At 33.1% G+C, this 12,493-nt stretch overlaps 1 protein-coding gene across 1 annotated transcript; it reads left to right on the top strand.

Moving 5' to 3' along the window:
- The first annotated feature begins 2,377 nt into the window (after positions 1-2,377).
- Positions 2,378-3,781, top strand: LOC135957496 (DNA translocase FtsK). The gene has a single exon (XM_065508244.1). The coding sequence runs from the start codon at positions 2,448-2,450 to the stop codon at positions 3,597-3,599; it is 1,152 nt and encodes a 383-aa protein (XP_065364316.1). The 5' UTR covers positions 2,378-2,447; the 3' UTR covers positions 3,600-3,781.
- Positions 3,782-12,493: the final 8,712 nt, after the last annotated feature.

Raw genomic sequence — 12,493 nt, 5'->3', positions numbered from 1 at the left:
ACCAATCATGTACTTAGCTGGAACAACAACCGATCAACGAAACTGATTCAAGGTAATAATAACAATAGACTAGGACCCGCTACAGCAGACCAATCATCTACTTAGCTGAAACAACAACCGTTTAATGAAAACTGATACAAAATAACAATTGACTGGGTCTAATGGCAACATCGTACTTAGAGACGCACGATACTCCAATAACTTGGACAGTGCAAACTCACATAGGAAATATGCGAAAAACAACTGCTATAAATCCTATAAAATGAAGAAGCTTTGTGGAAGCCAAATGCTCCCAAGAGGGGAAATGAATACAAAAATTAACAAGTGACCTTTTATTGAGTCAAGGACAAACCCTATTGAAACTGAATGATATCGGTCCGTTATTTCATCTAACTCTCATACAGAACTCACTTCTTTAAACATTTTTAGAAAATACACATAATTTTGAACAGATATGTTTCTTGTAACCTTAAATTATAATTCCAAATGTAATGAGATCCGGACCATATGAATGTATTCAGATCATAAATGTAACTCATTTCTTCGAAACTCATAGTAATGGAAGAACTGTATCCTAGGTCAAATCCTCGTTATTTACACTTCCTAATCCTTAAATATTGTGCACTTTCCAAAGTTGTGGAAAGTATGTTAAACTACCATCTGGTTAAATATTTGGAGTCCAACAATTAACTTAACGACCACCAGTATGGCTTCCGTAGAGGACGCTTAACGGGAGACTTGCTAGCCTTCCTATCGGAAAAAGGTGGCGTTCCATTCACCGTTTTGGCTAAAGTAAACTGGTGGCTCTAGATATTTCTAAGGCTTTTGATAGGGTGTGGCATGGTGCACTTTTATCAAAACTTATTTCTTTCGGTGTCGGCAATAACTTCTCTCGATTTATATCGAGCTTTCTCTGAGATCGAACTATATGTTTGATGAGATCACATCTATAACGAGTTCAAGATAAATTCAAGCCTCCGTTCTTTCTCCTACTCTATTACTTATTTTTCTAAACGACCTTCTACGTCAATTGTGTTTCACTGTTATATCGGTACTATAATGGAATGTGTTCTGATGAAATTAGGGAACTTGTTCCTGATACCCAAAGATTTTTACGGAATATACGTTTTTTATCAATAACACATCCCTTTGTGGTCGATTGGCCAGTGGACGGCACAACATACTACAAAAGAAAATTCATTCTTTAGCCGTACTATAGGTATGTGGAACAAACTTCCCGATGAAGTGTTTCCTATAATTTTCAATGTAGGAAAGTTCAAAACGAATGTCCACAAACACTACTCTTTCCTCCCTCCTATTTTACTAGTTCCAACACAATGCTTTGCATGAATAGGAGTCATCCCTTGAGTGCTGGTCCAAAAACAAAAAAAAAAAGTTCATCCAATCAGTACCCCAGCAGTTTTACAGTATCGTATCCCTTCCTAGATATTCGTTCAAAGTTTACCAAATTTTAGACATAAGATCTTTTAATGTTTCAATGTTTTCAGTTTCATCCTATAAATTACCATGACGTGTTCTAAATTAATTACCATATCCCTCAGTAGGATTTGTTCTTAAATTTAGATGTTACTACTGATTGGTACACCAGAAATGTATTTGAGCACCATATTTTTGGCACCAACTTTTTTCAATAAGCTTTTTTCACTTATTGATAAATCTTCCATCCAGGGTGGTCAAAAAAAATATTTTCTCATATCCATTCACCATTAATACCACTGTAAACTATGTGCTATGCAAATTTGTTTAAATACTGATAAGTATGGAAGACTTCCATATTTTTTTTTTGATTTATAGGCTAGATAAATTGTTAAGATAATAAATATTATAAGCTGAGATAAATTATTCACCGATTTGACTAAATTTATGAGTGTTTGGTAGCTGACTTGTTAACTTAGAGATCGATGGTGGTGGTAGTTAAATCTGTATTTCTATCTAAATAAGTACATATGCGAATACGAATATGTACGTAAAACGTCCATCTAAACAGTTTAATGGGTAGGGTTAGTAGAGTTTTGTATTGTGTGTATTTATTGATTAAGTAAATATGGAATTATTTTCTATTGTGTTCAAAGAGAGTCTAGTTATTTATTTTTTTAGATGAATATTACAAAAATATTCATATTTTATGATCTTTAATTTTTTTTGGGAAACAGAGGAAGGGCAGAGAAGTTAAGCTGAGCTAATTCAGAAATTAGTTCTTGTAGATTTTGCTCTCTTCTGGAGATTTTATTGACTTTATTATTTTGCTCAGCATTTTAAGATCAAATCAATTGGCCTGGATTTGAACATTAAACGAAAATTAAGTTGGGCTATAAATTTGTGTGTAGGCTTGAAAATTAGTATCAGTTGACTACGATTAGCGTTGAGAGTTGCGTGGATTTATTTTATTATACGAACAAGTTTTTAAGTCGGGTCGGTAATTTAGAATGAAATTGTACGTTTGTGTATTGGTTGCCATGCTGGCAATGGCAGCACCAGCCCAAGCCCTTTTGGGTGCCAAATTGGCTTTATTGGGAGCCTTGACAAATGGTATTGGAGGTGGCAAAAATTTAGGAGGTAATGGTGGTGGTTTCGGTAAAGGTGGTGGATACGGTAACGGTGGTGGTTACGGTAATGGTGGTGGTTATGGCGGTGGTTATGGTGGTGGTTACGGCAATGGTGGCTATGCTGGTGGCATTAACTACAATCGTCCTGTCTACACTGGCCAAAATTCCAACTATGGTTGGGGTCAACAGACTTATGGTAGCGGCTATTCTGGTGGTTATAACGCTGGTTATGCCGGTGGTAACGAACAAGTTATTAAAGTTATCAAAGTTGTTGTGCCACGTGAACAGCCTCAAGCTTATTATGACAATTATGCAAGAAGCTCATCATCAGCATCTGCTGTTTCATCTTCCTCTGCCGCCAGTTGGACTCCCATACCAGCACCTGCCCCTGTAGTACAAACTTATGCCGCCCAACCCGTGCAATCTGTTCAAGTACAAGCTCCTGCTCCAGTTCCTGTCCCTGTACAACCTATTCAAACCATTCAAGTTCAAGCTCCCGTTCAGGTGCCCGTACAAGTTCCTGCTCCTGTGCAAGTTATCCAAGCTCCACCCAGACCTGTTTATGTACAACCCCAACCACAACCTCAACCTCAATACCAACCACAACCTCAATTCATTCAACGTTCTCAACCCGTCTACCAACAGGTTACCGTACAAAGACCCATCCAATATCCAGTACAACAACCCATCTATCAGCAACCTCAACCCCAGCCTATCTACCACCAACCTCAACCCCTGCCCTACTATCATCAACAGCAAGATGCTCCCGTACAAGCTCCCCAACAAATTCAAGAAACCGTCAAGACCATTAAGGTAATCGTTGATGGTGAGTCACAACATGTTCCTGCTCAAACCTATGGACCCCCTCCACCAGCTCCCACCTATGTTGCCCCAGGTGTTGGCAACAACGGTGCCTGGAACTCTGGCTCCTGGAGTGGCTCCAGCAGCAGCGGCAGCTCTGGCAACAGTTGGAATAATGTTGGTACCGGCCCATGGAAAAGCGGTAGCATTTGGGAAAGTCTTGGCTGCTAGTCACAGCGAAGCTTTACGAAACGAGTCTTCCTAGTTTTTAATCTTATATGTAAATAGGCCTTAATCAAATACAAACCTTAATGTTGTTCTTATGTTTTCATTAATTTTTTTAACACACAAAATATACAAAGTTTCCGAACTTCTTAAATGTATGACAAAATAAATATATTTCAAATACTCCGATAAATAACGAAATTCATTGAGTTTTTATTTAAAGTTCTGCACATAGATCGGAGACTCTCCTGTCAAAGACCTAACTCAGGTGTCAAAAACCTAAGTTGAGAGAATGTATTAGTTTTTTTTCTAGTTTCCGCTTTATGGTTTTATATGCACTATGGTTGTAATCGTGCCAGTAGTACTGTGGTACTGAGACTTTGGAGATCAATACGATGGGCGTCATCAAGTGCATACGTTTGATAGTTCATGACACTTTAATAATTATTTTCAATTAAATCCTGTTCAGACCTTTCTCGATTTTTAATGACTATCTTTAGAATTAGGTGCTCCTTCTGATGAAAAAAAAATTGATTATTTCGCTCCCCTTATACACTCCTAAAATAAATGGAAAACGTCGACCTTCTCATAACCAGGAGACGTTAGTCGAACTTTCAGGTAAGCTTCTCCACATATGACAGTCAAGTCTGAGGCCTAATCAAAGGAAAGACGGAGCTAGAAAAAAAGACATATTCCTTGTCTTTGTCAAATATAAAACTGTGGTAGACAAAGACTTAAAGTACAAGAACTCAGCAATAAACCGGTCTTAGACAGAGCAGAAATAGCTGAACATTTTAAAGATTCTTGAGAAGTCGACAACTCCTGGACAAGCTACGTGGAGACTCTGGCGAACTACATTTAACAATACGAATAATCCATTATATAATTTTGGCTCAGATAAGTAAGGAACTTCTCAACCAGCTGATAACATTCACAACACGAATCTATAACGAGGTGGTTAAAATTAACCTATTAGTTTGGACAAAAATAGCTTCATTACTCCTCTGTTATCATAATGGTGTGTTATCGAATCTAAATTGACAGAACTCGTTATGGATCACAAACTCACCAATAGGAATAATCCGACATATAATTTTAACTTTAAAATAATCCATTCTCAGGTAGAGAAAAGCAAAGCCTCGTATAATTGAAGGTTCTATTGAATGCATCATCCATAAATCGATCATATTCCGATGTAGTTAAAGATTATATATTAGTGACTTTTGACGAAAGACAAAGACGGTAATATACTCCTGTAGTTACGGAATAGGGTGTCATTGAATCCAAATCATAATGAATTTGATACATTGACGCTACATAGTAATCAAATGCTTGGACTATGATAAATGGGAGGGCTTAGTTTAGAATACATCATTGTCGGAATATTTCAATGAGATCGCGAACTTTTTTTTACCATAAATGGGTAACAAAACCAGTAAAAATTATGGATTGTTGATGCTATATAATGTCAGTATTCCAATAGATGACTGATCTGTTATTGGATTTGAATGGCAAGGTGACAATAGCATGTGCCAAATCTTCGTCGTAACCTTGTTATTTTGAGATGAAGTATCTGGAGTGAGGGATGTTAAGGTAAAGGTGTTCGGCCCCGTGGGTTTAGGAAGATAAAGCAGTCAACCATCTGTTAATTGGTATGTGGTGATTGTAGCACATGCCTAATTGTATTGTGCAGGAATAGCTAATTTTAGGAGTCAGGGACGTCATGGTAAAGCTTTTTCGCTTAAAATTCAAATGTAGATGAATTTGGAGCAGTCAACAATCTGCTCACAGGTATGCAGCTATATAAGGGCTGCGAAAAATTCACAAACTATGCTGAAAGTCGTGGAGATTAGTAGCTCAAAATTTTTTTATACCCTACACCACCATAGTGGGGAGGGTATAATGCGTTTGTGCAGATGTTTGTAACGCCCAAAAATGTTGGTCTAACACCCACCTTAAAGTATACCGATCGACTTAGAATCACTTTCTGAGTCGATTAAACGATGTCCGTCCGTCCGTCTGGCTGGTTTGCTGGCTGTCCATTTAAACCTTGTGCGCAATTTTGAAGATATTTCGATCAAATTTGGTACATATAATTTGTTCGGCCCAAGGACGAAGCCTATTGAAACTGGATGAAATCGGTCCTTTTTTCCCCCATACAAATGTCCTCTCGAAATTGGACTTTATCGGTCATAAATGTTTAATTCATATATATATCTACACAAATTTAAGTTTCATATATACAAAATTCAAGTCACCAAATTTTGTTACGATCGGTCCATAATTAGTCATAGCTCCCATATAAATTTGCTTCCGAAAATCACTTAAACGTGTATAAATCTCTTAAAAATGTTGGTATATACACATTCAACAGAAATAACTTTCATTAAGACATAAATCACACGACCTAATTTCAAGGTGATCGGTCCGTAATTGGTCATAGCTCCCATATAAGGCCCACTTCAAAAATATATATATTTGAAATTTTAAAAGAAAAATGTTTTTGCTCTTTTACTTAGTATAGGGTATTATATGGTCGGGCATGACCGACCATACTTTCTTACTTGTTTTTTTTTTTAATTTTTTGTAAATTTTTTTTTATCGAATTGTTATTTTAAATTTAAAATTTTTTTTTTTTTAAATTTAAAATTTTTTTTTGTTTTTTAAATTTTTTTTTTGGTGAAAAAAAAAATTCGGGTTAAAAAATATTTTTTTCCGATTTTGACCCATTGTAGGTCCAACTTACAATGGTCTTATATACGTCGTTGTAAAGGTCTTTGAAGTATCTATCATTAGGTATCCATATTTTCTATATTAATGCCTTAGTAATCCAGATGTAGGTCAAAAATCGAGGTTGTCCTGGTTTTTCCTCATATCTCAGCCATTTATAGACCGATTTTGCTGATTTTTAATAGGAAACTTCTCGAAAGCATGTCTGACAGAATTATTGAAGATTTGGATCCCGAAGATATCTGGGGTCTTCAGAAAATTGATTTCAACAAACAAACGGACAGACAGACGGACATGGCTTAATCGATAAGGATCCAGAATATATGTACTTTATGGGGTCGTAAATGAAAAATAGAGAAATTACAAAAGGAATGAAAAACTTATATATGGTGAAGGATGTAATTAAGGGGAACAATAGTAAAGGGTTTATCTTATACAATGCATTCCATATATTTGTGGAACCTTATTAAAAGTTTAAAACAATTACCTTAGCATACAAAAGCCAACTAACGCTAAACTATTAAAATTTTAAAAACTCCAACATCTCATAACATCGTACAATTACCTAAATACGACATTCCATTCATAGAAATTAATAATCATAAATATTATTTAATATTGAATAAAGATATTTGCACCCAATTACGTTTGCAACCATTCAAGCATCTTAAAATCCGCCACAGCACACACGAGTACAAAATCTACTAAAAACATAAATTTACATTGGATCTTTAAATTACCCAAACAATGTTTAGTATTCAATTTTGGTCGTCCATCGAAAACATGTATAAAACTCCAAACGACCACCAAAAAAGGTGTTAATTCTTATGGCAATCATCTCAAACAGCAACTAATTGATCTTGTCAACTTTAGAAGAAGCTAAGTTTTTATTATTAGTTATATTTTCAACTAACCATACCAAATGGTTGCTGCATACAAGTATATAGACAGACTTGCGTTTGTGTTTTTAGTTGTGAATCTATAAAATATCTAAATATTCATGCTTTAGTCGTAATTCAAGGTCAGCGTGATTAGGCATTTCACGCAAAATTGCATTGTTAAGCGAATTGTAAATACGAAAATATGTTATATTTCGATTTTCTGGTTAAATAAGTTAAATAAGGTGCAAATCGATATTTTTGGGTTTATATTAAGCATGTAGCAAATCAAGCATACCTATTTAGAGTCCTACTTAGTTTAGTAACCAATTTGTAGGCACATATCGCACTGGTTCCTTTAAAGAGCGTCAACTCAAAATTTTAAAATGTTCAGTAGAAGCAAAAAACTATTTTATTTTCAATACATTACAATGAAACGACTGTACGGATACAAATGTATTTTTTGGCGAAAGAGTAGAGAAAATGATAGCAGATTTTTACAGTGGGTAGATATGATCACTGCACATCGATTTCTTGCAAAAAGTGAAAATTGAAAAATTTTGAGTTGACGCTCTTTAGAGGAACAAGTGCGATATGTATCAGAGAGTTTAAGATACAGGATCTCTTAAAATGTCCTTAAGATCGTATAATTTAACTGAATGTTTTAAAAAAAAGTTAATGGATTTGAAATCTATGGAAATCGATCTCTTAGTTGAGTACAAATTGTTCTATTAATATTTAACCCTTGGACGACCACAGGGACAATGGTGTCCCAACACAAAAATATTGAATAACTAAATAACGAAAAAAAAATGGGTTCCATTTTAATTAGTTCGTAAACGTGTCTCTTATTAATGTGTTTAGATTAAAACAAGTTCGGTTACAGCATTTATTATACCCTACACCGACTTAGAATCACTTTCCGAGTCGATTAAACGATGTCCGTCCGTCCGTCTGGTCGGCTGGCTGGCTGTCCATGTAAACCTTGTGCGCAGAGTACAGGTCGCAATTTTGAAGATATTTCGATGAAATTTGGTACATATTATTTTTTCGGCCCAAGGACCAAGCCTATTGATACTGGATGAAATCGGTCCATTATTTCACCTAGCCCCCATAAAAATGTCCTTCCGAAATTGGACATTATCGATCATAAATGTTTAATTTATAAATGTATATCCACAAATCGCGCTCCAAATAAGTTTTATATATACAAAATTCATGTCACCAAATTTTGTTACGATCGGTCCATAATTAGTCATAGCTCCCATATAGACCCGCTTCCAAAAATCACTTTAACGTGCATAAATCGCTTAAAAATTTTGGTATACTCACAAAATTCAACATAGTAAACTTTCATATAGACATAAATTACACGACCTAATTTCATGGTGATCGGTCCATAATTGGTCATAGCCCCCATATAAGGCCCACTTCCGAAAATCACTAAAAAATATAAATTATTGAAATTTTAAAAGAAAAATGTTTTTGCTCTTTTACTTAGTGTAGGGTATTATATGGTCGGGCTTGACCGACCATACTTTCTTACTTGTTTTTTATTGTCTTTGAAAATTTACAGTTTTATTGGTACTGTGTTCAAGAATTGTTCAAAAATTAGTCTTATGGTCGTGAAAGGGTTAATGATGTTTGCAGGATTGTGTAAGGAATTTCAAATTTTTAAGGCCTTCTTAATTTCCCGACTCTTAACTGAAAGACCAACACTGCTCCTGTCAACAGGCATATATCAGTTGACTCCTGTCAAAATTTGAACAAGCTGAGTCATTTAGTTTGTGTTTAACAGCATAAGAGCAAGGTGAATTTCGTCTGCTCATTAAGCATTATTTTTTGAGGAAAAAAAATCACTCAAATAAATTAACTACAATTAATTTGCAGAGGGTTACAAACTGACAAAATCTATTACACCTAGGTACCCCACAAACTACAGTGCTAAAAATATAAACCTTGATTTCTTTTGTTATGAACAAAAAAAGAATTAACATTGAAAATCATAATATTCAAGTGTTAAATTAAAGAACACACACACGTTAAATATTTCGATATTAATAATGATTTAAAAATAAATATAAAAACTAACACAGAAATTTATTTTTGTGCCCTTGTCCCCCAAAAAATAATCACCCAAAGCAACACGCACACAACGGCTGTTCTAATCGAAATGCTCATATGGAAATCCCAAATGAATCTATATTTGTGCATAATTAGAATCAATAAGTAAATTGCACTTAAAACGAAAGAATGTTGAAAGATTCTTCATAAAATGTGACTAATTTTCAAATATTTGAGAATTATTAAACAAATTTAATTACACTGTCCAACAAATTGAGACTTTTTGATTGGAACCGAACAGCGACCCTATAATTCTGAAAGGGCATGTTGTGTAGATCATATTTGTATAATAAACTTATAGTCCAGCTGGTCAGAATTTACAATGGCTCAAAGTTTAAATTTTTGGAGTATTTACTAAATGAAAAAAATGTTCTAAGTTAATGTCTGAGAGAATTTTTATTGTTAGAGTTATATTGTGGGATTTTATGGGGATCATTAACCTTCTAGCACCTCTCTTTAGTGGTTTGAGAAAATCAGAAAAAGTCCTTTCAAAAAGGACATTTAAGGATTAAAATATTCTACGTCAAATTTCAGTGTGGGTCACCAAAGTTGTAAATAAAGCTCTTTACGCTTACACGCCACCTCGGGTCTCACATTTTAAAAAAAATCCCCAAAAATCCATATATGATTCGAATGAGCAAAAATTTAAAATAGTCCTTAAGAAGATCTACAAAAACATTCATACATTTGTAAGCTTTCTCTTTTAGTTGAAGAGATATTTAGGATAATTTACTTATTTTTTTTTTAATTTTTCTCGATCTTTCTTTGTTTTTTAGATATGGTGGGCCTATGGTAGGTCGAAATTTTTTAAAACTATTTGCTATAAAATTCCGAAAAACAACTTGCTAACAGTTATCTCGTCCCTATAAAAAGTTACGCGCATCCAAAGTTGAAACATTTAAAAAGGGCTGTATTTTTCTTTTGTAGTAACAAATTTTCTTTGAGACTATATACAATTTTTATATGATCTAGAACTCTTTCTTAATGTGAAAGTATGTAAAGTAAAATTTGTCTCCCTTAAACGGACATAATAAACCCCACCCCAGACTTATCCAAACTTGGCCAATTTAAAAAAAAAAAATTAGGTTTGAGTAAAAAATTCTAAAAAGGCAAAAAAAAACTTATATTCGTATATATATTCTGAATAGATAGCGGAGTCGATTAAGCCATGTCCGTCTGTCTGTCTGTCTGCTGAAATCAACTTTCCGAAGCCCCCAAGCAACATACATACACGATTCATACATTTTTTTATCGCTAAATATTAAAAAAATTTAAAAAACCAAAAAAAATTTAAAATTTAAAAAACAAAATTTTTTAAATTTAAAAAACAAAATTTTTAAAATTTAAAAAACAAAATTTTTAAAATTAAAAAAAAAGAAATTTAAAAAAAAAATCCAAAATTTTTTTTTTAAATGAAAAAAAAATAAATTTTGTTTACCTAAAAATATTTAAAATTTTTATTTTGAAATATAATTTGGTGAAGGGTATGTAAGATTTGGCAAGAATATAGCTCTCTTACTTGTTTTTTTAAAAAAGATAAATAACGTCACAGTAGGAACTTTTCTAAAAAAAACTCAGTTTTTGGAACACATTTTCCACGTTTTAGGAATTTTGATATTTAAAAATGGTCAAAAATAATAATGCCATTGATTTAAAGACAATTATGCTATCTTTAACCGTTAAAGTTTTACATTAATTCAAATTTTATATTTTTCTTCATGGTAAATCGATAATTGTTTTTAGTTTTTAAGGTAAGTAAGTAACATCCGAAAAATGTATAAAATTATTTAATTTTACTAAAATATCAGTCTTAAAGTCCTAAGGTTTTCTCCAGTATCAAATACTTATATAAAAAAATATAATTGGGCATGTTACTGTAACCATTTAAATAGTGTTACAAGATTTTTAACAATATTATAGTCACAGTAACTATTACATGTGGTAACCATAAGATGGTTAATTTATGATTCACATCATTGTATCAAACATATATGTATATGGTTACAGTAAACATGTATATGTTTGTGACAACCATATTTATGATAAATAATTTTATCATAATATGTTGTTCTCAGATTATGATAAGCCTTAAGCCGTGAGCAACATAATATGATAAGTCATTCATCATATGAATGGTTGTCACAAACATATATTTGTTTACTGTAACCATATACATATATGTTTGATACAATGATGTGAATCATAAATTAACCATCTTATGGTTACCACAATCATGGAAATAGTTACTGTGACTATAATATTGTTAAAAATCTTGTAACACTATTTAAATGGTTACAGTAACCATGCCCAACTATATTTTTTCTCTGCGTGTAGGGTTAGGTCAGACTTACTTGTTTTTTTTTAAGACCCGATGTGAGCAACATTAATTAGCCCCCATTCCAACAACGAACCCAAATCAACTCAGAAACTCATCTGCTCTGACTGTATTAAATTGCATTGAAGTATCTCCAATCTTTCACGAGTTCCCGAAGTATTTCCAAAATAAAATGGACAATGTTCGTTTCAGACCACCATAGATGGGGGTAGTGCACTAATTTTGCAGTTTGCACTAATACTTAGTGATAGTGCAAAATTAGTGCAATCATTTTGTTCATATTTAGTGCTGAGTTGAAAATTAGCAGCCTCACTAAACATTAGTGATAGTGAGTTAAAAAATTTAATTAGTTGATTTAAAAAAATGCAATCATCAGTTTATTGCACCTTTTTTTCTGCACTAATTTGAGTGCAACTTCAAATTGTGCACTAAATTTTTAAGTTCAAAATGGTTTAAGTTTATTTCTGTACACTAATTTAAAACTTAAGACTAATATTTCATTAAAAATAACAAAAAATATTTAAAATTTCTATTTTTCGAATTTGGATTCAACAATTTCATGACTACTCACTTTTGAAAATTTAGTAATAGAATGTTTAATGCAGCCTTTTTTTGATTGCAGGTTAAAATTTTGCACTAATTAATTGTAGTGCAGATTTTTGCACTAAATCTTCGTTTAGTGATAGTTAAAAAATTATCACTATTTTTTTAGTGCTAGTTAAGAAATAAGCATTATCACTAAAGCTGATAAAAAATAGTGCAAACTAAATTTTTTGCAATTTTAATGAGTGATAGTACAATGCTGATTTCAATCAACATTTAGTGCACTACCC

This window comes from Calliphora vicina, chromosome 4 (genome assembly GCF_958450345.1).
Source record: "Calliphora vicina chromosome 4, idCalVici1.1, whole genome shotgun sequence".
NCBI lineage: Eukaryota > Metazoa > Arthropoda > Insecta > Diptera > Calliphoridae > Calliphora > Calliphora vicina.
Note: the sequence above shows the minus strand (reverse complement) of the source record. Positions and strands in the feature narration are given on the sequence as shown.